The sequence below is a fragment of the Rhineura floridana genome, chromosome 1 (genome assembly GCF_030035675.1).
Source record: "Rhineura floridana isolate rRhiFlo1 chromosome 1, rRhiFlo1.hap2, whole genome shotgun sequence".
NCBI lineage: Eukaryota > Metazoa > Chordata > Lepidosauria > Squamata > Rhineuridae > Rhineura > Rhineura floridana.
The window spans coordinates 308,386,035-308,413,173 of record NC_084480.1 but is presented as its reverse complement, the minus strand read 5'-3'; the positions used below and the strand labels follow the sequence as shown (position 1 = coordinate 308,413,173).

Here is a 27,139-nt window from a genome sequence, read left to right as displayed (position 1 = left end):
TTTGATCCCAACTTGGTCTCACTAATCTTTTCCCTAAACAAACCACAGTTCCCTGCATTCAGACATCACTGGGAACTGTGGTTTAAAACTGGATGTTGACACTTCTTATCTCCTTGCAGGTGTGAAAAAGGAGGGGAAGGGTGAGCATGTGAGCTCAAGGTTTGCTGAGACTTATTCACATAGTTGGGAAAAATGGTTTCTCATTATGTCAGCTAGGACCATTATATTTTGAGATTCTATGTACCAGACTAGCTTCCTCCGATAAAAAAACCCCATATTCCATATGTGAATCAGACCTGGGATGCGCTCTTTATTTTATTTATTTAAAGGTATTTTTATACCATCTTTCATTAAGAAATAATTCTAAGGCAGTCTACAATCAAGGTAAAAACAGTTCAGGAAACATATAGAACATCGTAAATCCAGTTGCCAAGAATTTTTAAAACTGGGATCAGAAGCCAGGAAACACTTAGGGCTAGGGAACCTTTCAGCCTAGGGGCCACATTTTATCTTGGGCAATTTTCTGGGAGCCACATACCAATGCCAGGGACATCCAGAGGCAAAAGTGGGCAGACCCACAAATATACATTTTACCTTTGTAAAGTAGGCTAGTTTCTATGTGCACACACACTCACACACCCCTCTGTATCCTCCATCCAGTAAAACTAGAAGCATTATCAGAATTCAAGGACACATTCCAGGCACTCAAGGAGGATGTGAAACAGGCCTGGAGAGAGCCCAAGGGCCAAACAGAGAAGCCTGGAGGGCCTCATTTGTCCCCCAGTCCTGAGGTTTCCCATCTCTGGCCTAGGCAAGTGAATATGTTGTTTTCAACAGCCAGCAGAAGCACATTACAGTCAGTGTTTGCCATATGTCAGAAGGGAGATCGTTCCATAATCTGGGCACCACCACAGAGAAGGCCCTTTTCCAAGTTGCCACAAGATTAACTTCTCCAGACCACAGCACAACTAACAGGGCTTCCTCCAAAGAAAGGAGTGAATGGGCAGGACTATATGTCGGGGAGGCATTGTTTCAAGTAACCTGGTCCCGAGTTGTCCAGTTACAAAACCTTGAATAGGACCAATAACAAAATGACCTATGCTGTTCATGGGATGGAGTCAAAGAGCTATGCATAGCACACAAAGAACATCCCCTGGTTGACTTGACTTCCTGCCAAACTTCAGCTTGTTGGGCTTCACCAGAGGCTCACCTCTTTTCACAGGTTTCCTGGATAGAGCCTTGCTTTAAAACAAACTGATTCTCAGAATAACAACTTTTCAGTATCCGTTTCTGGCCTTGTACAGTGCTATTCTGGAATACATATATAGCCCTATCTATTAGGACTGCCGTAGCTGGCTGGGGTACTTTCAGGTTAATGGAGCCTGCGATGATCCTATTGCTGCACATAAGTGTGGATGAAACTCTCTAGGAGCCACAAGAAGGGTGTTTCTAGACTGCCACTATTTTCAGGTGGGATTCAATCACATACCAGCAAATTCTGGTTGTGCAATTAAATCTGATTTGGAGCTCTTTGTCAGGTCCCAGCCAGGGGAGTCCTCATCAGGGGAAGAAGACCAGGAGGTTCTGGTCTTGGACCCAGCCCTGGCTCAGATTCCATCTGAGGTCTAGGGGCCAGGGTCCTATCATGAGGTCCAGGACAGGTCGTCTGCACCTGGGGCATGTTCTTCCTCTGACATCGAGGGTGAACAGCCCTCAAGCTCAGGGGAGAGGCGTTGCCTCTGATGCCAGATGGAGACTGGCCCACCCGGAGGAGTGTCTGACTACAGGCTTGGACTCCTCAGGAGTAAAGGTCTGGTTGCAGGTGATCAGTGGGAGTCAGCTGAGGTTTGGGGTGTAGAGCAGCAGCTCCAGCACAAAAACCCCAGTGGTAGGCTGGAAGGGCTGCTGAAACAATGTGTGTGTGCGCCAGCTCTGTACCTGACCCAGCTAAAGATTGCCTGTGAACCCTGGACCTGTCTCCTGCCTTGCCCCTAACCTTCATTGCTTACAGACTGCTTGGCTTCTGACCCTGATTCTTGCCTGATCCCCTTGTTTTTGAGGTAGACTCTGGACTCTGACTTGGGACTGACTCTGGATACTGCCCTTGTGCTGCCCTCACTTGTGCTTATGATGGGGAGTCTTCTTGCCTCCTTGGAGAGCCCAATTGGGCAGCAAATCAATTTCTCCCAAAGATCAGACTTTTTGTGATAAGGAAAGTGATGGGGAAATGAAGTGGAAAGTGTGACGCTACGCGGCATTATTTAACTTCCCCACAAATGAATCAGAATGAAAGTTCATAAAATAGCCCACACTGTCTAATCCCACTGCAAACAAGTCAGGATGAATGCTCTATAAATAGATTGTCTGAATGTGCCAATAATTGAATTAATCATTCCTAAATCTAGCCTGAAACAATGAAAGATGTCAACCATCCATCCCATTCTGGAAAGAGCCAAGAGTTTTTGGAAGACATTTTTCATCTTCTAAAGAATCATGTGCTTTGAAATAAATTTTCTTTACTGTCTGTTTTTAAAGAGTAGATTTCTCCCACCCCCGAACTGGCTATAGAGTCATTTCCTGAAAAGCTGGAAATCTGAGCATTCCCTCTGCATCACCTTGTTGGCAGTAGACTTGTTACTGGATCAAGAACTTATTTGGAATAATCTCTTTCCAAATCTTTCCAGAGACATCTAAAACACAAACCTGCTTTGTTTCTTATCTTTGGCCTGACTCAAAAACAAAACAATAGATTTTTTTTAAAGGGCTCAATTTGTACACTCATAATCATGGATGATGTTTAGGCCTCACTGGCCAATGGCAGGCCACTTGTGGTAAGCATGTGTTTTGCATGTAATGCTTTAGACTGCTAACAGGATGTCACATGAAGGAATGAAGGAAGGGGAACCCACAATCGGGCAGAGCTTGGAAAAGTTACTTTTTTGAACTACAACTCCCATCAGCCCAAGCCAGCATGGCCACTGGGTTGGGCTGATGGGAGTTGTAGTTCAAAAAAGTAACTTTTCCAAGCTCTGCAATCGGGATAGATAAATCTGTCAATTTTGGTTTCTCTTGCTGTCTCATTTTTCCAATCTTAAGTTCAGTTTGCCACATTCCTGCATCAGTTTGCAATTTTTGTTTATTTGTAAGAAAAAATCCTCACTAAATTTTACCCATATTTTAATGTGCATTTCTCCTACTATACACATTTTTGCAAGCAATTTTCTCTAATATCATCAATTTGTAATGTAATTTTTCATGAATATATGCATTTTTATGCATACTTCCCATTAATACATCCATTTTTGTTTGGAGAACTATCTTGCAAAACTCAGAAGAGATAGCTGTGTTTTGCTTTGTTTTTATTTATTTAAACATTTATATACTCCACTTTCATATAAAATATCCCAAGGTGATGTACAACCTTGGGTTTACACATGGTTTTGAGAAGTGACAATGAAATAGGTTCATATTAAAATGTGAACCAAACCAAATTTCTCCCCTTTTCTTGTCCCACACATATCGGGGAGAGGGTTGGGCTAGAAGCCTTTCAGTTGATATCCGTATTCAGAGAATGCATGGAGGAGCATTTAATGAACCCCCACCTGAAGTGGCACAGTGAATCCAGACCCAGGGCTGGCCCTATCATTAGGCGAAGTGAGGCAGCCACCTCAGGCAGCTGATTTTGGATTTTATCGTTATGCAGTGGCTGCTGATGTAAATTGGAACTGGTAGGCCAGAAGGCAGAGAGGCCAACAGGAAGTGAAGCCAGAGCCAACTAATTCTAATTTTGGCCTCCTCTTCCTCCCTGCTGAGTTCCACAAGGGCAGCACTGAGACTACGAAGGAGGACGCAGACAGGCAGGGCCACCCCCTGGACTGAATGTGAGGAAGAAGGCAGGCCGGTAGGTGGCAGCTGGTTGAAGGCAGACGGAGGCTGGTGGGACAGTGCCCCGCTTGTCTTAATGGACCAGCCTCCACTGGTATTATGAAAGGGCAGCAAACTGTAAGTTATTTAATTTATTATGTTTACTGCCATGAAGGCTCTTGGGGGATTTTCTGCATCATATGTCAGAAAAACATGGTCAGTCTTGGGTATGATAAATGACTATGGTGACTCTGGCAGCAAAATGTCTTGGTCCAGTCCTGACAGTCCCATGTTTATTGCTTAAGAACGTAAGAGCCTGGTTGCTGGATCAGGCCAATGGCCCATCTAATCCAGCATCCTGTTCTCACAGTGGCCAACCTGATGCCCATGGGAAGACTGCAAAAGGAGAATTTTCATCCACTGTTGGTGAGAACAAGGCCTTATTCTGGATGGGTTATTTTAGATGCACTGCGTCTGGTTTGCATCAGAAAAGTTTGAAAATATTTCCACAGTCCAGTATAAGACATCAAGCTAGTGGGGAGAGGAAGGGGGGAATAATAGCAATGTTTTCCCCCCAAAATATTCATATGAATTAGGATTAAGACAGGGAAAAAAGGAATGAGTCATGCAGACTAACAGTGATGGCTGGTGATCACTGGAACTGGGAGGCCAACAGGAGGCAGAGCCAGAGCCAATGACAGACGGAACCAACTCCTTCTGGTTTTGTCTTCATTCTGCTCCTTGGTGAGCCTACAATAGGCAACACCGAGACTGAGGAGGTGGAAGCTGAAAGACAGCACCACCTCCTGGGCCGGATGTAAGTATGAAGGCAGACAAGTGGGGACTGAATGGTGAGCAGACTGAGATTAGTGGGGCACTGCACCATTCACCCTAATGAACCAGCCTTCACTGCTGACTTTTTGGGGGCAGAGGGGGAGACTTTCAGTGAAACCTTTCACCCGCTGCAAAAAAAGCTCCCCATTTCATTGATTTGGGGAGGGGGGCGCATGAATAGAGGTGAAATATATTTGCCTACCTTGATGTGGCAACTGTTGCTTTACGGGAGATTATCTGCATCACGATCTCCTTCCCACATTTGGCAAATGGCTTTTCCCAACAGGTAAGGGAGGATCCTACTATGGACTATGTTGTGAATGGGCTCCTTTAAAAGTAACAGTCGCCACTTTCCACGGAGGCCATCAGCACAGCACAGGCTACAGTGTGCTCGCTCCCATCATGGAAAAAAGTGATGCCTCACAGAGGATGACTTAGCCTTTGAGCGAGTGGGAACTTCAACCCACTCCCAAAGACAACCATTGGACCAAAAATCAAACTCCGAGAAAACCAAATACAGCACTTATATACACCTTCTTTGCTTGCCAGCCTTGAATGGTTTTCACTGTGCATTTGAATGGGTGAGCCGTTATCAGGACTTGAGCCTGGAAGGGGCTCTGAACTGGCAACTGAAGGGATGCAAGGCAGGGATTCAGTCTCTGCACCTCTGACATTTGTCAAATACTTGTAAACCACTTAAAGGTTTTCTACTTTTAAGTTGCTTTAAGTTGGATTCCTGCACTGAGCAAGGGGTTGTACTCGATGGCCCCTTCCAACTCTACTATTCTGTGATTCTACTATCAAGGAGTATACAAATTCTGTTAAATAATATATATATCATATGTATTTCAAGGGGGGAAAGGCTATACTTAAAGGGGAAAGAGGAGAGTTCTGAATGAGAGACATTAGTTCTCCAAATTAACCACAAAGGTTAGAATCACTTTCATAAGGCACTTTCATTCAAAGAAATCAGGAAGTGAGGCATAACCAGAGACTGATATTACATCTTTAGAAAAGGGGGACTGATGTGGGGTACTCTGTCCAAAAGGTACCTTTCCTCTCTAGGAATGATGGGAAAAAAGGTCAGTAGACAGTCCTGATTGGTTGGCGCCTATGACATCACTACCATTTTCCCATCCCAGGTGAAGATTGCATTTTGGGTGGGGGACCACCCACTGTTTTTCTTCAAAAAATAATGGTGACAATGACAAATGTATTGATAGAAATACACCCAATGCTTTAAAATGAAAGGTGCAAATGAGCTGCCAGTGCAAGATATGAGGAGGAAGGCAAAACGACAGCTGAACTGGTGTTTGATTCACTGGCAAGTATAGCTATTCTGTTTACAAAGTCAGAAGAATGTCCAGCTCATATCATGGCTCAAGGACCTGCTGTCATTTCTCTTTTTGTCTTGAGCCAGAAAGGGTGCAAGGCAAAGCAATGAGGTGTCGACATGAAAATGAACTGGTGCAGTCATACCTTGGGGAAAAAGCATGGAATTTCAGGGCTACCAGTGCTGCTTCTGTGCGGACATAAACGTGTCAGTCTATATAAGCAATTATGTGATCTCAGTTGTTCACAGTCCCCTGGAAGAAGGGAAGGAACTGGAAGAAAAAGAGTGGGCTGCTAGTGACATTTCAGAGCAACCAAGAGACAGTCTTTTCATCTGCTGAGTCAGAGGCAGACAATCACATGGAGTAAAATTGGTGATAATTAGCAGCAGGTCAGCATAGGGTGCCTAACCGTAAAAAAGAGAAGGCGGGGAACGGAAGAAGAGCTACATCAACCAGGATGCTGAGATGAAAAGGCCAAACAAAAAGGGAACGGCTGCTGGTCTTTGTGAGGAAGGAACACTTTCAGAACTGCCTGCCTCCTCAATACTTTAGCACATTCGCAAACATTTTGTTTCTTGTTATCTTAATTTGAAAAACACGGTTCCCCATTCAGCCATTGCACAGGCGAAGGCCTGGGGCTCTTTGTGACACTGTCCACGTCTCTAAGAGCAGGCCTGGGATTACAGTCCTTAGGCCAAAGCAGTATCCTGTGGGATTTGCTTGCCAGAAAGGCTGCAGGCACTGGGGTCCAAAACCACACATTACAGACACATTAACAGGTCATTCCAGACAAATTTAAGGGAAGGGCCACAGCTTGGTGGTAGAACATCTACTTTGCATGCAGAAGGTCCCAGGTTCAATCCCTGGCGTGTCCAGGGAGGGTGGGAAAAAGACTCCCTGTCTGAAAACGTGAAGAGCTGCTGCCAGTCAGAGTAGACGAGCTAGATGGTCCAATGGTCTGACTCTGTATAAGGCACCTCCTTGTGCTTGTGCAACAAGCTGGCCCTATTACAACAGGAAGAGTCACTCTCAATGGGGCCAAACTGGAAGTGGCAAAAGGCACTTTGTTTAGAAGATTTATAAACCACTTGGATCAATGAGATCTCCAAGCAGGGTACAGATAAAACTGTAAATGAAATACGGCTAAAATCCAGAAACCAATTAAGAAGAAATACACGTAAAATAATATATAAACCAAACATACATAACAAATTTTGAGCAACAAACAAACACCCCCTTTCACAGTCCAATTCACAGGCTACGAAAGTGGGGGCATTTTAAACACTGGGACACAAAATTGATCATTATTATGTTTACGTCTGACCTTTCCTCCAAGGAGCTCAAGGTGTCACATATGGTTCTCCCCCAGTCTGGATTCTTCCACCAGCTGCTGGTTGCCATTTTCCTTTCCCAAAAGCTTCCAAGAGTGATGCTACATGTAGCATTGCTTTTATTGGGATTTGGGGGTCACCATTTTAGCCCTGGAAGCCTCCGTAAAAGTGGCACTACACCCTTACGTTGCATCGCTCCAGTGGACTTTTGGAATAGGGAAATAGCCATTGCTAATTGGCAGCCCCCAGAAGGAGCTCTGGGCAGCAGAAATTAATCCTCCCCCCTGGAGTTTTGAACCCCCTGCCCCTGGAAATTGACAGCAGGCGTTGATCCCCATGCCACCTCCCCTGCCCATAACCCCCAAATTTGAGTCACAAGTTTTCATCTGCGAAGTTTCTGCTCAGCCCTAACACTGACCTCTTGTCCTGTCCACTCTCCCCCCACCTCCAAATTGCCCGTCCAGTGGCTTTTCCTGCTGCAGATTATCAAATGCACGTCTGCAGGGGTGTTTTGGATTGTGACATGTGATTTGACCCTGACAGCAAGCTACCACCCAAAGGCCTTTTTCAAATACGATCCAAGAACAAAAGGATTGAAAAGGGGTAAGTTGGCTGCCTAGTGGATTCTAAAGAGTAAATTTAACTATGAGTAATGCTCTGTGTATGAAGCAGCAGTGCTATGTCAAGTTCTTCCTCCTCCTAAGATTTAGCCTGACTTGCTTGTGTTGTTTCATGGGAAGCTGCCTTGGTCCACCTTGATCCATCAGTGGCTCTCCAGGGTTTCAGGCAAGGGTTTCTCCCAACCCTACTTGGATGGAAACGCTAAGGACTGAATCTGGGCTCTTTTGCATGCAGCGCATGTGCTCTCCCACTGAGCTATTGCTCTTCCTCCTGTGTTTTGCTGCTAGCAACCGTCAATGATGTCATCAAGGAGCCATAGAGGAAACACATAACTTTTACACCAATGTGTGGTTCTCTGTCAACAGAGGCTGTGTATCCTCCTGACAAGGCCACCTCTTCAGTCAGGCTTTCTTCATGCTTTCAGGTAAGATTCCAACACAGCTCGCTACCTACCTTAATTGCCATTGCTCGGTTGATCAACCCATCTTGTTGAGCACTTCCAATGAGCAGGTCCACCTTCAAAGGTTGAGAACGTTGCAGGGCTGCAGTGAGAGGTTCCTGGAGGTAGAATCCATCAACCACTGGGCTCCAGTACTGGAACGGCCCACTTATAGCCAGAAGCTACAATGTGAGCAGAGAGAAATTTGGAGAAGTGCAACTTTTGAAGGATAGCTGTGTTTTATTTCATGTTTTGGTTCAAGAAGAGCGAATTAAGAAGTTAAAATGCAAACAAACTTGATTTTTTCCTCCATCACTCTATGCCAATTATATTAAATTACATGTTTACCTTTCCTTCTTCCCTAGCCCATCCTAATTTCCCAGACTCAAGGCCAATATTTATCCAAACAAAATGAAAGATCTAAATGGCAAACATTTTCTTTCTGCCCCGTGATGGTTGCAGAGAGTCGACCTCTGCAATGTACACATTTTGAGCTATGCTACCAAAACAAGAAATAGGCATACCCTGGTTTGTGCATCGTTGAGGACTTTGGCTGGCAACTGGCGGAGGCAGGATGCAGTTTCTTCGCTGCTGGCTGAAGGGCAGCCAAGTTCGCGAGCCAAAACGGCAGCTTGTGTCCGTGCTTTCTCCTGGCTGATCGCTGACACTGGAGAGAAAGCAGAGCCGCCCTAAAAAGAGAAAACAGACTCCCAAGTCAAGTTGGCTGTGGATCCATGCGCTTCCCCAATGCATCTTTTAAAAAGTGATTAAATCCTGGAAAGAAAAGAACAATTACACAAAGCAGTCTGCTATTTGAAACAACTGATGGTAGAGAACACCAAATGCTGGCCCTTATTCAAAGGTCTGTCAGAGCTTTGCTTTCCCTCCTGTTAGGGATGAGCAAACCTGTCAATTACAGTTTCTCATTGTTCCAGTCTTAAATTCAGTCCACAGTTTGTGAATTTTGTAAAGTCTTTGTGAAAATTCATCAGCGTTTAGTGCAAATTTCTCCTAATAAACACATTGCGGTATGCAATTTTGCCCAATAAACATGTTTTGCAAGCAATTTCCAACAGCATTTCTGTATGTTACTTTCACAAATACATGCATTTTAGTACACACTTTAGTCTATGCGTTTTTGAACGCGTTACTTGGCTGGAGTATTACTTGACTTCCAAAATTCAAAGAAGTGCAAATTTGGAAGGAAAGCTGCAATTCAGTTCACATATTGTTTCAGGAAGTAGGGGTGAAAACAATCCATCAGTTTTGGTTCTCTCAGGCTGTTTTCACACTGCACTTTATTCCGTTATTCTAACGATTTCTTACGTGGTAATTTGCGCATTATATTTGATCTTTCACACAATGTACAAGTTCTGGAATTCTAATGGAATATAGTGCAAGTCTAGCACTAATTTTTAGGATAAATAATACCAGAAATAATCTGTTTGCAAGCTTGGGAACCTGGAAAATTACAGGAGTTTTTCACTAGCTGCAGCCGTTCATGTGACAGGCATTCCAACATGCAGTGTGTTCCCACCCTTTAGGTGCAAGGCTGCAACAGATCCTCCGTGGCGCAGAGTGGTAAGTGGCGGTAACGCAGCCGAAGCTCTGCTCACGGCTGGAGTTCGATTCCAACGGAAGGAGGAAGTTGAATCTCCGGTAAAAGGGGTCGAGGTCCACTCAGCCTTCCATCCATCCGTGGTCGGTAAAATGAGTATCCGGCATATGCTGGGGGGTAAAGAAAGGCCGGGGGAGGAACTGGTAATCCCACCCCATATATGTGGTCTGCCTAGTAAACGTTGCAAGACGTCACCCCAAGAGTCGGAAACAACTCGCACTATAAGTGCGGGGACACCTTTACCTTTTATATATATATTGACGTTCCCTGAGATAGAGAGCTAGAGAAATTGTGCTCCATGGAACACCGAGCCTGCGGAGAATTGTGTTGTTGTTATGTGCCTTCAAGTCGATTTTGACTTATGGCGACCCTCCTGTAGCCCCAGGGACCCTTGGCCATGGCCCCACCTGGCCGCCGTTTGGAGTCAGCCCTGGCATCTGTGACAACCTTTCATGGCAGAAAAGGCTATATTCTGGGATAACTAAAGGGAAGGAGCATCTAATGTTAATTAAAAAGTCTGGGGGTGCTGATGGCATCACATTCTACTCATTGTCTATCTAGTGTCTATTGGATAGGAATGGCAGAACAATGCCTTTACATTTAGACTGATGCTGTTCAGTTAATTAGAGAGAGATCTTTGCTTGACATGAAGACAACAGAAGATAACTAGACAAGATCTGATGTAAAATAGCAAGGCAGGATTAGTTAAACGCTGGTTTCACAAATGACTCATCCTGAATTTGGAACATTGGTTAACACTCAGAGTTGTCGAAACTTGTTTTTCCACACACACAAAAAAAGAATTGCAAGATAAGCAAAAGGCATGCACAAGGATATGTTTGACTTTGCCTGGAAAGTATCTGCTACACTGATCACATCAAAAAGAAAATTAATTAGTATAACTATATTTAAAGGAAGGATACGACCATTCATTCTAAAGTATGTCATAACTATGTAACTGTATATTGATGGAATTTATGCATCATACCTTGATGCCTTTTGATTTTAGACCTTGGTTCCCAAACTGTGGTCCGTGGACCACCAGTGGTCCACAAGCTTCATTCAGGCGGTCCACAATACGTCCACATTAAAGATTCATATTGGTTTTAATTGTATTTTTATTGCTTATTTTATTTTATTTTATTGCAATTTGAATTCTATGGGATGCTAATTGTAATACAACAAAATACAATATAAGAAATTAAAGAATCAATAAAACCATAATTAAAATAATCCAGCATTACAAGTGCTATGCAAGCAGGAAAATAATTAAGCAGTGAGCCAAGACCACCAGGAATTTTCAGTTGGTTTGTGGGGGAAAAATGGGAACCACTGCTTTAGACACACTTGTCACACCTGTCTTTCAGGATAGCAAACCGAGCGTTAGGTGTGGATCATGGGCAAAAGCCCACTGACACTGTCTGTCTGCCAGGCTTGACTACTGCCATGTTACCCCAGTCCCAATACTGATATGAGTCCAAAACATCTAGGGACGTACTCCTCTGTGTTTTGGGTGGGGTGGGGATACTAAGAAAGAAACCTTGTGTTCTTAGGATCTGCTGGTTTCTAGTAACTGCTAGTTTCTCCTTAAGGGGGACTGATGCCCTCTGTCCTCTCCGTGTATTTAAAGTTTGGTATGTATGAAGATTTTATAAAATGACAAGGATCCACTGAGGATGGTTTCACTGTATTTCATCCCACTATATCAGCCTTCACCAACATGGTGCCATCCAGATGTTCTGGACCACAACTCCTATCAGCCCCAGCCAGCCCAGCATCTGGAGAGCACCACGTTGGCAAAGGCTGGTCTAGTGTGATAAAGTACAGTGAAACTATCCGCAGTGGATGGGAGTTGTAGTCCAATACATCTGGATAGCACCAGACTGGCAAAGGGTGCTTTATACAATCAGGGAGCTGATTTAAAATTCTTTCCTCCCCATGCCCCTAAAGATGCTCTCGAGTCTTCATTGCTGTAAATAAGGCAAGTCCCTTAGGTCCAATACTTTTTCTTTTTCTTTTGGTTATGGATATAATTGGTTTCCAAATATAATTAGAAAGAGACGCTGAGTCAGTCCTGCACTCTCACCAGATTTGAATGACTCCCAGTGGGCCACTTAGTTTTCTGCTGTCCAAGGATTCTGCCCTTTAACTGTCTGCCTTATAAGAAAACTATTTTAGAAATCTTGAAAAGAAAAAGGGAGCCACATTTGACTCTGACTCATTTAGAGACAGTGGGTGTGACCCAGAGAACACTGGACATGGCCAAGGCTTGGCCTGCACATTACTTTATCACACAAAAACAGCCAGAGGAGGCTCCGCAAGGTGTCTTACCCAGAGCTATAGCTCTCCCTGCGGCTGTTCCGTAAGGCGTGGAGAGTTTCACGAAATGGCTTCCCGTTCCCTGCAGTGGCATAGGTTGCTCTGGGAACTCTCCATGCCAAGTCAAAGAACCATCAGGGAAGCAGCAGCGGTAGAAAGGTCCAGCACCATGTCAAGGTTGTTGCACAAACTGCAGCCTTACTTGAAGAAAGCAGATCTGGCTTCAGTTGTTCATAGGCATGAGTGAATCTGTTAAATTCAGTTCCTTGCAGTTGCTGATATTTTTATTCTTAAGTTCAGTTCTCTACATTTCCACAACAGTTTGCAATTTTTTATTTTTTAAAAAAGGCTTAATGGAATTCATCACCATTTTAGTGTAAATTTCTCCTAATATACACATGTTTATATGCTATTTTGCCTAATATACATATTTTTGCCTAATATACATATTTTTGCAAAGCAATGTGCCCTAATATTATGCATTTTGGATGTGCTTTTCACCAATATATGCACTTTACAACAGCATATGCAATTTTGGCTGTAAAACTGCACAGCACAATTCAGAGAAGTTTTGAATTTTGAAGGACGTCTGTGTTTCAGCTCATGGAATTATGGAATGCCCTCCCAGATGAGATACGCCTGGCGCCTTCTTTGTTATCTTTTCGGCGCCAGGTAAAAACCTACCTCTTCGCCCAGGCATTTTAAACTTAAATTTAATTTTATTTTAAACTTAACTGTAACTGTATTTTTATTTTATTCGTATTTTAATTTTGTTTTTAAATATGTTTTATATTGTATGTTTTAATCCACACTTGTTCGTTTTTAAATGTGGTTTTATTTTGCTGTACACCGCCCTGACAGCTTGTTGCTATAGGGCGTTTTAAAAGCGTAATTAAATAAATAAATAAATAAATGTGCTGTTTCAGAAAGGTCAAATCTGACAGGTTCACCTTTATATGCAAACTAAAAAGAATTTCTCCCCCATCTTTAGTTTATTTCTGCCATAGTTTCACTCACACTTGGCTACTGCAATGCTCTCTACATGCCTTTAAAGACAGTTGGTACAAAGTGCAGCTGCCAGAATATTGGTTGGTGCACAGCAATTGAAGCACAATGTGCCAATCAGATATTAGCTACAATGACTACCCAATAAGTTTTAAGGTTCGATTTAAGGAGCTCACATTTATATATTTATTCATGCAATTTATATACTACTTATTTTGGGGGGGTGTCTCTAAGCATTTTGCAACATTTCTTTAAAACATCATAAATAGTGTTTGAATACAAAAAAGGAAAAGAACATAAGAACATAAGAAGAGCCTGCTGGATCAGGCCAGTGGCCCATCTAGTCCAGCATCCTGTTCTCACAGTGGCCAACCAGGTGCCGGGGGAAGCCCGCAAGCAGGGAGAGAGTCAGCTCAGTCTTTGCTAAAAAGGGCAGCTTTAGTCTTCCTTAAACACAACCACAAGCTCTGTTTCTCTAGGTTAAATAAAGGTCAGGCTGTTCTAGGCACATTATAAAACACCACAATTAACAATTAAATAAATGTAAATGTACTGCCTTCAAGTCGATTCTGACTTATGGTGACCCTATGAATAGGGTTTTCATGAGGCTGAGAGGCAGTGACTGGCCCAAGCTCACCCAGTGAGCTTCATGGCTATGTGGGGATTCAAACCCTGGTCTCCCAGGTCATAGTCAAACACCTTAACCACTCATTCTCTTTTAAGCATCCACTTTAAAGCCCCTTAACAGCCTGGAACCAGGATATCCCAAGAGCCACCTTTGCCCTGCCTAAAGCTAAAAATTGTCCTCGGAGGCCCTGCTCTCTGGCCCTTTCACTGGAAATCTGGTTGGCAGGAAAGACAGTCTTCCTATTGGTGATGGCAAATCCACCACTGCCATGATGCAGCCCCGAGAAGAATGTGGCCCTTGGGGTGAAACCAATTCCCCATCCCAGCAACTCCCATTGAATGAAACTGAGCTTACTTCTGAGTAAGCACATATAGGATTGCACCGCTGATGTGACAAGTCTACCAGCCACTAAAGTGGAACTGGCAGGTCTCAGAAAAGTTTCAAACTGTTTGCTTTGCAGGGCATTTTGCTAAAAGCAAGCATTTGTTTATTCCTTCTGGCTGGGAGTTTGCAATGTGTTCAGCACTCTGAGCGTTCTGCTGGTTTCTGTTTTACAGGCCACTTCCTCAATGTGCATGTTTTTGATAACTTTTTATATCCATATCCATACATAACCCAGATCTATTTATTATCATCTACCCTGTTCTCCTGACAACCTCAAGAACAGCCACACGAGAGCTATAAACTGCCTAAAGGGATATTATTTCCACAAGGAGAAAGCTGTTCCCAGCATACACCTTAATCTGTTTTGTTTTTAGGGGAGGCAAATGATATTTCTCATTAGACTAGATTCAGCTCAGAGGCTGCTGACCCACCCCTAGAATTTTGATTTATTTATATAAAAATATATACCCTGCTTTTCTAATAGTTCTGCATTTCAAAGGTGGCTGAGATCTGATAGTACTAAGCCAAATAGACAAATGATGTGACTCAGTAGCATATATGCTCATATGTATTTTATTTAAAACATTTGCACAGGAAGGGAATTTGGGGTGCTTTATTCCATTTCAACAATGGATTATGATTTAGAAACAGATTGATAAGATCTCCTTAAGTTTGCCAATAAGGCAAGCTCAAATTACTTTTGAGGTGGTATTTAACACCCACCAGGTTGAACAAAATTCATGCAGCCAATCACATTAAATGTTGGAAATCTAGTGCTGTAAATGCCAACCTAATACATATGTGGTGGAATTGTCCAATTGCTGTGAATTATTGGAGGCTAATCACTCAAAGGATCTTGGGTATAATTGGGCACGCGATAAGACTGACTCCAGTGATCTTCAGCATAATAGGATGTCATGTTAAATGTGAAATTATTTGTTTTAACATAATAATCCTTATAGAGCTATGTGATGATCCTGTATTAGAGTAAATAGGGTAAGTGCTGTTTGTATAGGAGATACATGGTAAGTGGAGTGAAAGAAGAGGGGGAGTGAATGGGCAGTAGAATGCTGGATGATTGGCTGAGTGTTTAAAATGGCTGAGCGTATAAAAGGAAGAATGACAGTGGAATCTGGGTGATGTGGTGGATGTGATGTGATGAAAGTGAGTGGGTTGTTTTGGTGGGTTTTAGAGAGTTGTTTGCCAGGAGAGCGTGGAGAAGAAGGGGGGTGGAGTTCGGATTAGTATTAGATAAAACCATATGCTTATGTGCCTTATGAAGAAATCTTGTTATCTTTGTTATCTTTGTTATCTTTAATAAAAACTATATTTGGTTTACCAAAGGCCTGATCCTTGGCTGGGGTTTCACAGACCAGAAGGGAGGGTAAGGTAATGACCAAGGCTGAAGGGATACTGTAACAAATGGTGGCAGCGGTAAAGAGAATAACAATACAAGTATTCAGAGTCTCTGGGAATACTGGTATTAGGACGTGACTGGTGGTGCTGCCTAGCAGGGGGATCTGTTGAGATCTGTGCTAGGGCGGGGAGAGAAACCATAAAAAAGGACAGTCCGGACTGGTGGAGTCCCTGGTGGTGCCTAGTGACAGGCAGTAGCCACGAGCAGGTAGGAATCTGACAGGGAGAGCCAGGGAAGGGCGTCACATGTGGTGGCAGTAGCGGTGGGATCCGAACAAAGGAGACTACGTCACAGGTGTTGGCTGTAGCGGTGGTACGAATACTAGAGAATCCCTAACAGTGGTGTGGCAAACAGAAATAACAAAACAAGATTACTTGTGAGAATGACTGGCAAAGAGTGTGTGGCAAAGAGTGAGTGAACTCAAACACCATGGCTGAATATATAAAAATGAAAAGAGAGGAGCTGGTGGAGAAGTGCATAACATTCAATTTACCTCACGAGGGTAAAGGGGTAGATGAATTGAGGGTAGCACTTATAGGATTTGCAACTGCCCAGCAAAAACAACCTGTCAGGGAAGAGACCCCAGAAGGATACTTAAGCAATCCTGCTTATATAGAGTATTTGAGAGAGAAGTTGAGGATGGAAGCTGATGGGAAAGATAAACAGCGAGAGTTGGAAACTGAGAAGTTGAGGATGGAAACTGAGAGATTGAGGATGGAAGCTGAGAGATTGAGGATGGAAGCTGAGGAAAAAGATAAACAGAGAGAGTTGGAAGCTGAGAGATTGAGGATGGAGGCTGAGGAAAAAGACAAGCAGAGGGAGTTGGAAACTGAGAGATTGAGGATGGAAACTGAGAGAATGAGAGTGGATGCGGAGATACAAGGGGAAAGATTAAAATTGGATAGAGAGAAATTTCACTCTGAGGAGACAAGGAAAGACAGAGATGGAGCAAAAATAAAAATTACTCCAAAGGACTTTGCTGTCTATGAGCCTGGTCAAAATCCTCAAATTTATCTCACAACCTTTGAAAAGGCAGCTCAGTTGTGGGGGCTACCTGAAGATAAATTCATGCAGTATTTATCAAACCTGATCAAAGGGGAATTGGCAGAGGTATACCAATATTTCCCCTCAGACAGGCCCGTCACCTATGCTGAGTTTAAAGAGGCAGTCTACAAAAGATTCAGACTGGGGCCTGATTATTTTAGAAAGCTTTTCAGAAACTGCCAGATACAGACAGGGAGGTCTTTCGTGGAGCTGGGGGCAAAACTGATGGACATATTTGGGAAATGGCTGACAAGTGCAAAAGCTCAGTCTGTGGAGGAGGTGAAAAACCTCATGATACTGGATCAATTATACCATCAGTTACCACCAGAAATAAGGCTCCTTGTCAAAGACCGTTCCCCTACATCGGTGCAGGCCGCCGAGATGGCGGATCACTTTGCCTCCAATAGAACTGGCTGGGTGGGGAAAACATCAAGAAATTTTAAACCCAGACCATATAATGCTGGCAGAAGGGATGTGGTACCACAGCGAGTGAGTCCTCCAATAAAATCTGAAGGGCACAGGACACCCCAGAGTGGATCTGTTGTTGGGCTGGTGACCAGTAGGCATTACTGTCTCTAGTTGTTTTCCATGAAGCCTGCAAGTTTGAAGACGTAACTGTGGTTAAGGGGGAGTTATGTCTATGCCCTGTCTGGGAACGGACTGCCAGGGCCGTTGCTATGGTAGCCATCTGATAGCGACTGGGAAAGTTCTAACAGAGTCTGTGTGTTGTCGTCTTCTGAATTATGCCTCTGAGCTGAGAGGCTGTCTTTTCTGTTTATCTATGGAGAGAGATGTACCAGAAGGGGGGGGGTGACTGAAGAATCTCTACATGTATTTACTCTTAAGCCTCTGGCCTTAATGTCTTTCAATAAAGACTCTTAACATGTTCTGAAGAAGTTTTTTGCTCAACTTAACTCCAACGTAATGTATGCTGTTTCACACAACAATGCACACATGCCAACAGTGGTAGCAGAGGATGGTTGCGCTCCACAGCGCATTACACGGGAGTAAGTTGCTGGTCTGAACGGCAGACGGAGTTCCAGAGAGGGCAGCTTGATTGATTGAACCAGACGGAGGTGAGCAACATGGCTGTAAACCTGTCTGGGGGAGGCTTGCCGATGGAACGGCTGAATGAAAAGAATTATGGCAGCTGGAAGCCGAGGATGAGGGCTTTGCTGATAACAGAGGATTTATGGGAAGTGATTGAAGAAAACCCCCCGGCGGTACTGACCGCGGCCTGGAAGCGTCGAGACCAGAGGGCACAGGCGTTTATAATCTTGGCTCTATCGGATTCTCAACTGATGTGTGTGAGAGATGAGCCGTCGGCTAAACAGATGTGGGACGCGTTGCAGGATTTGTCCCAGGAATGGCAGCGGAGGCAGGAGGCGCAGAGAGCCGAGCTGATGGAGGCTGTCAGAAGCAAGGAGGAGAAATGTGCCGAACCGGAGCAGGCTGTCGAAAGCAGACAGGAAAACAAGCGGGAGCAGCAGTGGCTGAAGTCTTGTTTTGCCTGTGGGGCTTGTGGGCATCTCCGTAAAGGTTGTCCAGTCAAGCGAAACTCCAGGGACGGAGGCTTGAAGCAAGGCAGTGTGAACTTTGTTTGTAAACAGAACTCTCAAGATGTACGACCTGTGAACTGGTTGCTCGACAGCGGAGCAAGCCATATATTAATCAATGACAGACATTTGTTTTACGTTTCAGAAGAAGTGAAAGACTTTGTTTTACTTGCTGATGGATCACGGAAATCCGTAAAAGCTAAAAGTCTGGTGAAATTTGACAAGCTTGGAATAATGTCAGACTGTTTGTTTGTTCCGGAATTGGCTCATAATATTTTATCAGTGGGCAAACTGGTGAGTTGTAATTATTCAATTTTGTTCCACAAAGACCAATGTTTTATAATGAGGGGAGATGAAGTGTGCATGCAGGGAAGCCTTAATGATTCACAGTTTGTAATAAAGAGCAGTCAAGCAGGGTGTGCTGTGTTAAACGCTGAGGCACAGGTACATCAGGGCTGCGTCCATGAATGGCATCAAAGGCTGGGGCATGCAAACCTTGACACGATAAAGAAAACCCCTTTGCACAGTGAAGGCATGCGTTTAAGAGACTGTGGACAGTTAATGGATTGTGATTCTTGTAATCAAGCTAAAATGACTATTGCACCAATAAACCGGGAGGCTGAGAGAACCACAACAGCTCCCTACCAGCTAGTACATGTTGATTTAGCAGGGCCAATAAATGCTTCACGAGGAGGTGCGAAATTCTTCATGGTACTGGTAGATGATTTTTCAGGATTTTGTCATGTTTTTCTGTTAAAGCATAAAAGTGAAGCTGAGCAGAAGCTGAAACTGTTCATTAAGAGAATCGAAACTCAACACTTGGTCACGGTGGGGGCTATACGCTCGGACCAAGGTGGGGAATTTACGAGTAAAGCATTGAGTGACTTTCTGGAGAGTAAGAGAATAAACCAGAATTTCACTGCTCCACACAGCCCGTTTTCCAATGGAACTGCTGAGAGAAAAAATAGGGTGCTTGGGGAAGCAATGAGAGCCATGCTGCTGGATTGCAGTTTAGGGAATTCTTTCTGGGCGGAAGCAATTCTTTATGCGAATTACATTCACAACAGGGTGTTACACAGTGCTATTGGAATGTCTCCTTATGAGAAACTTACTGGCAGAAAGCCTAGAATACAACACATTCAAAAATTCGGGGCAAGGTGCTGGATCCACATTCCACAGGGAAAAAGGAGGGGCAAGCTTGCGCCCAGAGCACAGCAAGGTTTTGTTTTGGGATTTCAGAATGCATATTACAGAGTTTGGTGTCCAGAAACACGGCAGTTAATTCTGAGTAGAAGCATTAAAGTCTCAGAAAAGCCTTGGGATCAAAGGGAGACAGTTCTTCTTACAGGAACAAATGACACACAAACACAAACACAAACACAATCACAGAAATTTAAGCCAGATCTTGACATTAAAGTGGAAGGTACACAAATTCCTCTCAGAGATGCTTTGCATGAGCTCATTTGTGGAAAACGCAGATCAAAGAAACGAAAAGCAGAGGAAATGGATGATCCTGAGCACGCGGTGCCAAGCACAAGCACAAATGGGGGGGCAGAGAGAGCCGAAGCTCTGGTTCCTTTAAGACGCTCCACGAGAGCGAATTTAGGCAAACCGCCTGACAGATTTACTGTGGGATTAATAACAAGTCCTGTAATGAATAAAGTTGTAGACATGGATCCTGAGACACTTTATTTGACATGTGTTGAACCAAAGTTTGAGTGAATAAAGTTTTGAACTGTACTGAGATGTAATTTTGAACTGTACTGAACTGAAAATGTATGATGCAATGTACTGAAATGTATTGCAAGAGGTATTGTAGAAATGTATGACTGTATGACTATGTATTATGGAGATGTATTTCATGTATATTTTGCAGTCTTAATGGAAAAAGGGGAGACTGTTGGGCTGGTGACCAGTAGGCATTACTGTCTCTAGTTGTTTTCCATGAAGCCTGCAAGTTTGAAGACGTAACTGTGGTTAAGGGGGAGTTATGTCTATGCCCTGTCTGGGAACGGACTGCCAGGGCCGTTGCTATGGTAGCCATCTGATAGCGACTGGGAAAGTTCTAACAGAGTCTGTGTGTTGTCGTCTTCTGAATTATGCCTCTGAGCTGAGAGGCTGTCTTTTGTGTTTATCTATGGAGAGAGATGTACCAGAAGGGGGGTGACTGAAGAATCTCTACATATATTTACTCTTAAGCCTCTGGCCTTAATGTCTTTCAATAAAGACTCTTAACATGTTCTGAAGAAGTTTCTTGCTCAACTTAACTCCAACGTAATGTATGCTGTTTCACACAACAACGCACACATGCCAACATCTGTGTACCCTAAAAGTGAGGAGAAATTATGCTACAAATGGGTAGACCGGGGCACCTACGTTTTCAATGTGAGGTTGCCAACCCCATTAGTAATCCTGCTCAGACAAGGGCAGTAAAGATAGAACCAAAAGAGCTAACAGTGAAAAAAGTTCAGTTCTGCCAGATAAACTGGACAAAAGTAACAGACTTGGATTCGAGTCTAAGAGAGGAAGTGTGTGTTCAAGGGGCAAATTATTGGGCATTGCTTGATACTGGTGCCGTTCAGACATTACTGAGGCCAGATTTAATAAAATCTGAGGAAATATTACCTCAGGAAACTGTGACTATCGAAGGAGTGAGGGGACAACCAGAAAGCTTGCCTATGGCCCTAGTGAAAATGGAGTGGAGAGGAAAAGGGGGAGAATATAAAGTCGGTATTAATGCCCAACAACAAGAACCAGTGATACTGGGAAGAGATGTTATGGGGGCACAAGGAAAAATATATGTGGTGACCAGACAGCAGCTGGGCAAAGAAACAGAAGCCATGTTAACACAGGCTGAAAAGAACAGGGTGGAATCTGTTAGCCAGCCTCAGGTCACCATAGCAACCACTAGCAGGCCTGCTGAAGGAGACAAACTGTATCAAGTGGTCTCTGGGGAAGAAGCAGATCAATTCAGGGAAGAGCTACATAAAGATATAAGTTTGAACCAAATAAAGGAACAAGCCCTGACCCAACAGATTCCTTTCACTGAAAAGCTGAGGAATCAAGCTGTGTGTGAGAATGGGATTTTATATAGACTGTGGATGCCTGCTGAGAGAAAGAATGAATGTGAACCAGTGAAGCAATTGATAGTACCTAGCAAATACAGAACCAGATTGCTAGAGGTAGCCCACGATGTCCCATGTGCAGGACATCTGGGAATAAAAAAGACCAAGAGGAGATTGGCTGCACACTATTATTGGCCAAACATCTCCAAAGATGTAAAACAACATTGTCTATCTTGTGGTATATGCCAAAAGGTGGGGAAAAGTGGAGTAAAGACTAAGGCACCATTAAAGCCCCTTCCTATAATTGGACAACCCTTTTATAGAGTGGGAATAGATTTGGTGGGCCCTTTTTCCAAACCCACAAGGCATGGCAAGAAATATCTATTGGTGGTGGTGGATTTTGCCACCAGGTACCCAGACGCAGAAGCACTAAGATCTGTAGAAGCCCCTGTAGTGGCAGAGGCTTTATTAAAAATCTTTATGAGGCTGGGTTTCCCTCATGAAGTGCTGACGGATCAAGGCAGTGTATTCATGGGAGAAGTGATGCAATGTATGTGGAAATGTTGTGGTCTAAAACATCTAAAGACCACTACTTACCATCCCGCCACTAATGGGCTAACTGAGAGATTCAATGGAGTTTTGAAGGGCATGATAAGAAGCTATGTTCAAGATCACCCACAAGACTGGGATGAACGTTTGGGATGCTTCTTATTTGCATACAGAGAAGTCCCTCAGGAGTCAACAGGCTTCTCACCCTTTGAACTCATGTTCACTAGAAAAGTGAGGGGACCTTTGGAACTGTTAAAAAATTCATGGGAAGGAACCCTGGGAGAGTACAAAACATCTGTAGTAGATTTTGTATTGGAATTCCGCAATAAATTAACATCAATGATGGAAGTTGTGAAAGAGAATCTCAGTCAAGCTCAGCAGAAGCAAAGTTACTGGTATGACAGAACAGCCAGGGAACGTGTGTATGATGTGGGAGATATGGTTATGGCGTTCATACCCAGGAAACATGACAAATTACAGGCTAACTGGGAAGGACCATATACCATAAGAGAAAGGCTTGACACAGTGACATATGTAATCACCACAGACCAATTAAACAAAAGCAAAGTGGTTCATGTAAATATGTTAAAGCCTTACCATACCAGGGATGCACAGGTGTTGCAAGTTACCTTATTCCCTGAGGGAAGTGGGTCTGAACTTCCGGATCTGGTACAGGAAAGCAAAGACAAAGGAGGGGTAGATCAAGTGCAATGGTCAGAGGAGGTGAAGGAGGAAGTAAAAGAAGAGATTCTGAGAGTTTTGAAAAACTATGGGAATCTCTTTAGTAATAAACCTGGCCGAACGAGTATAGCCAAACATTCCATTAATACTGGAGAGCATGCCCCAATCAGATCTGTACCGTGCTGTGTGAATGGGAAAGTTGTGAGTGAAGTAATCTGTGTAGGACATGGGGTGGGGAGTGGGAAAGTCACCCCCTTATGGAGCAAGGTAGAGGCAGTGCAATCGTGGCCTATCCCCTTGCATGAATTGACAAAGAAAAAGTGTTCTGAGCGTGTGGTATGGACGGATGAATGTCAGAAGGCTTTTGATCTGCTGAAGCAAGCCTTGTGCCAAGGACCCATATTAACAGCACCAGACTATGAGCAACCATTCATCGTGGCTACAGATGCGTCAGACCTCGCGCTGGGAGTCGTCTTGCTGCAGGAGAGAGAAGGCACCAGACATCCAGGGACGTATCTGAGTCGCAAGCTGACACCGAAGGAGAAAAACTATTCGTCGGTCCAAAAGGAGTGCCTAGCGGTCGTGTGGGGACTGAACAAGTTGCGCCCATACGTGTGGGGACAAAGATTCACGGTAACAACGGATCATCGGGCCTTGATATGGTTACAGACTATGAAAACCCATAATACTATGCTGCAGAGGTGGTCCTGGGCCCTACAAGACTATCAAGTGGACTTCCAGTTCATCAAAGGCAAGGACAATGTATTGGCCGATGGACTGTCAAGGCAGGTGGCTGGGACTGCAGTGACGTGACCAGACAGAGGAACAAAGAAAGACACTTTCCCCAGAGAGACTTGTTTTAATTGTTAACGCGACGTATAAATCCTGGAACAGGAATAATACTCTGCCGTTATGTTAAGGGGGGGGAAATGTGATGATCCTGTATTAGAGTAAATAGGGTAAGTGCTGTTTGTATAGGAGATACATGGTAAGTGGAGTGAAAGAGGAGGGGGAGTGAATGGGCAGTAGAATGCTGGATGATTGGCTGAGTGTTTAAAATGGCTGAGCGTATAAAAGGAAGAATGACAGTGGAATCTGGGTGATGTGGTGGATGTGATGTGATGAAAGTGAGTGGGTTGTTTTGGTGGGTTTTAGAGAGTTGTTTGCCAGGAGAGCGTGGAGAAGGGGGGGGTGGAGTTCGGATTAGTATTAGATAAAACCATATGCTTATGTGCCTTATGAAGAAATCTTGTTATCTTTGTTATCTTTGTTATCTTTAATAAAAACTATATTTGGTTTACCAAAGGCCTGATCCTTGGCTGGGGTTTCACAGACCTGAAGGGAGGGTAAGGTAATGACCAAGGCTGAAGGGAAACTGTAACAAATGGTGGCAGCGGTGAAGAGAATAACAATACAAGTATTCAGAGTCTCTGGGAATACTGGTATTAGGACATGACTGGTGGTGCTGCCTAGCAGGGGGATCTGTTGAGATCTGTGCTAGAGCGGGGAGAGAAACCATAAAAAAGGACAGTCCGGACTGGTGGAGTCCCTGGTGGTGCCTAGTGACAGGCAGTAGCCACGAGCAGGTAGGAACCTGACAGGAAGAGCCAGGGAAGGGTGTCACAAGCTACAATTCTAAGAGTTCTCTGGGAAGAGGGAGTGACTGTTGCACCACTCTGGGAATTGTAGCTTTGTCAGAAGAACAGGGGGTCTCCTAACACCTCTCAGAGCCCTTCAGAAACTGCCCTTCCCAGGATTCTTTGGGGGAAGTCATGACTGTTTAAAGTGGAATAACAGTGGAACAATTGCATGGTGTGAATGTGGCCTTGGTCTGGTCTGTGCCTGAATGGGAGATCACTCAGGAACCCCATCAATGCCACCTTGAGTTCCATCATGGAAAGAAGATATAAATGTGATATGTAAATACATAAATGAATGCAACTTTTGCCATTTAAAATTTCATTCCATTCTTCCTTGCTGCTGCTTACATCTGGGACTTCCTCCCAGATATGCTACATCTTGCAGAAATCCTCAGAATGCCCCCCAAAGTGTGTAGAGGTTGGGGTGGGGGAATGACCTGCTGTGACTTTTGGAAAGTTACTTGATCTCTTCCTCAAAGCAAGTGAAAAAGAACAGGCACGTACATCTCACTTGCTTGGAACTGAATTGCTCCATTTGAGTGAAGCAATTCTGGAGCCTGCCCTCACCCACTCCCATGGCATTTAAACTTCAGCTATGATGGTATAGAAGCCTGACTTTTGTGAATTATGCAACTTTGCACACTGTGCCGTGAATCAGGGCTCTTCGGGAAAATGGTCAAATGCTGAAGTTGCTGCGTATGTAACACCCTCTCCCTTTTGCTGTGCTTCCTTGTACAGCTGGAACCATGTTCCTTCCTTTCCTATCCCTTATCATCATCAGCAGGAACTCTTCCTGACAAAAGAAAAAGGTTGGGGGGTTTCTTCCACTGCTACGTTTCAGAAGAGGTCACAGCAGGTCAAGTCTAGAAGGATCTCTGCGGTACAAAGTGGCCCTCCACTGGACTACAGCTCTCATAGTCTCTGACTACTGGCCACACTAGCTGGGGGTGGGATCCCTTGGCCAGTGCCAGTTTGAAGGTTTGTTCTTTTTCTGCTAGCCACTGCTTTTACTGATCCAGTCTTTTCCTCGTGAAATTATTGACATTAATATCAATATTTTAAAAGGAAATAACAATAATTTTAAAGGAAATATTGTTCAGATTATAATTCTGAATATCCATACATTAGAGGTGGATTTGGGTTTTTTATCTATTTTTGAAAATAGCCACAGAAAATTGCTACACAAAAATCTGATGCACAAGGACAGAGAATAAGTAGATGGATGGAAAAGTTGGTACCAAATCCAAATTGGGGGAATTCCAACACATCCCTAGCTGGGGCTGATGACAGGTGGAACTAGGGCAAGGGTGGACTAAGAATTTCAGTTTCTCATTCAAAGCAGCTTACCATTCTTAAAAGCATCTAATGTTACATTTAAAATGCATCAAACTCAACAATGACCAAACACCTTATTAACTAAAAGTGATCATCCTACAATAGCATAAAAAAGGACACATACTACCCTACCGAATTAAATGATGAGCACCAACTAGGAGCAAAATGCCTGGGCAAATAAAAACATCTTCACCTGGCGCCTAAAGATTGATAGAGATGGTGCCAGGCAGGCTCTCTGGGGAGATCATTCCACAGATGGGGAGCCACCACTGAAAAGGCCTGATCTCAATTTGCCACCCTCCGTACCTCCCTCGGACGGGGCACACAAATCTTAAATTCAGTTCTTTACATTCCTATGTCCGTTTGCAATTTTGTTAAAAAAATGCTCACCAGTATTTTAATGTCAACTTCTTGTAATATCACACTTTCGTATACAATTTTGCCTAAAAATTCATATTTTGTATGTTATTTTGAATGCACACCTTTTTTTGAAGGCAGATTGTTTTGTAAAATTTAAGTGTAGACATGCCTTAGAGCAGCGTTTCCCAACTAGTGGGCCACCAGATGTTGTTGGACCACAATTCCCATCTTTCCTGACCATTGGTAATGCTGGCTGAGGATGATGGGAGTTGTGGTCCAACAACACCTGGTGGCCCACTAGTTGGGAAAGGCTGCCTTAGAGGAATGTCAGAATGTCATTCAGTTTTACTGCAATGTAGCAATCAGACATTTTGCACAGAAACATGAGCAGCGATGCCCCAAGTGCACCCTTTTCCTGAGAAAAGCTGTTTTGGGAGGGTGCATCTGGAATGGAGAAGTCATGGTCAATTTTCAAGTACCAGGTGATAAATTACAATCAGCCTGTTAAGCACCATCAAATGCCTGGGAGTAGAGGAAGGTCTTAACCTGCGGCTGAAAAGATAGTAATGTTGGTGCCAGGCCTTGGTTCCTGAGTGATCTTGGGTTAGTCATCGTCTCTCAACTTATCCCACCTCACAGGGTTGTTGTAAGGGGAACATTACCAGCAGTGCATCAGAAGCCACCAGGCTAGAACAGGGACCCTCTGGATCTATACTAAAAGCACTTTAAAACATCTTAAAAACAGAATGCTTTAAAACATATTAAAACAAAACGTATTTAAAAACATATTAAAACAAAATATCTTAAAAACATGTTTAAAAAACAACTTCCTCCTCAAGGAGTCCAGGGTGGCAAACACAGAAGCAATAACCCAATTAAAATATCTACAAGCAATTCCAGCACAAACACAGACCAGGATCAGGTCTCTACTTAAAAGGGTTGTTAAAAGAGGAAAGTCTTCAGTAGGTGCCAAAAAGATAACAGCCTGTGTAATATTTAAGGGGAGGGAATTCCAAACAGTAGATGCGACTACACTAAAGGTCCAATTCCTATGTTGTGTGGAGAGGACCTCCTGATAAGATGATATCTGTAGGAGGCCTTCACCTGCAGAGTAC

General features: G+C 43.7%; 1 protein-coding gene across 1 annotated transcript in view; it reads right to left on the bottom strand.

The window, feature by feature from the left end:
* TG (thyroglobulin) overlaps positions 1–27,139 on the bottom strand; it is a 227,502-nt gene that overhangs the window by 29,845 nt on the left and 170,518 nt on the right. The window contains exons 42-43 of the mRNA XM_061611878.1: positions 8,948–9,112; positions 8,438–8,605 (exon numbers count right to left, since the gene is read on the bottom strand). Of these exons, the coding sequence (XP_061467862.1) occupies positions 8,438–8,605; positions 8,948–9,112 (333 nt within the window). The remainder of the gene's footprint in view (positions 1–8,437; positions 8,606–8,947; positions 9,113–27,139) is intronic.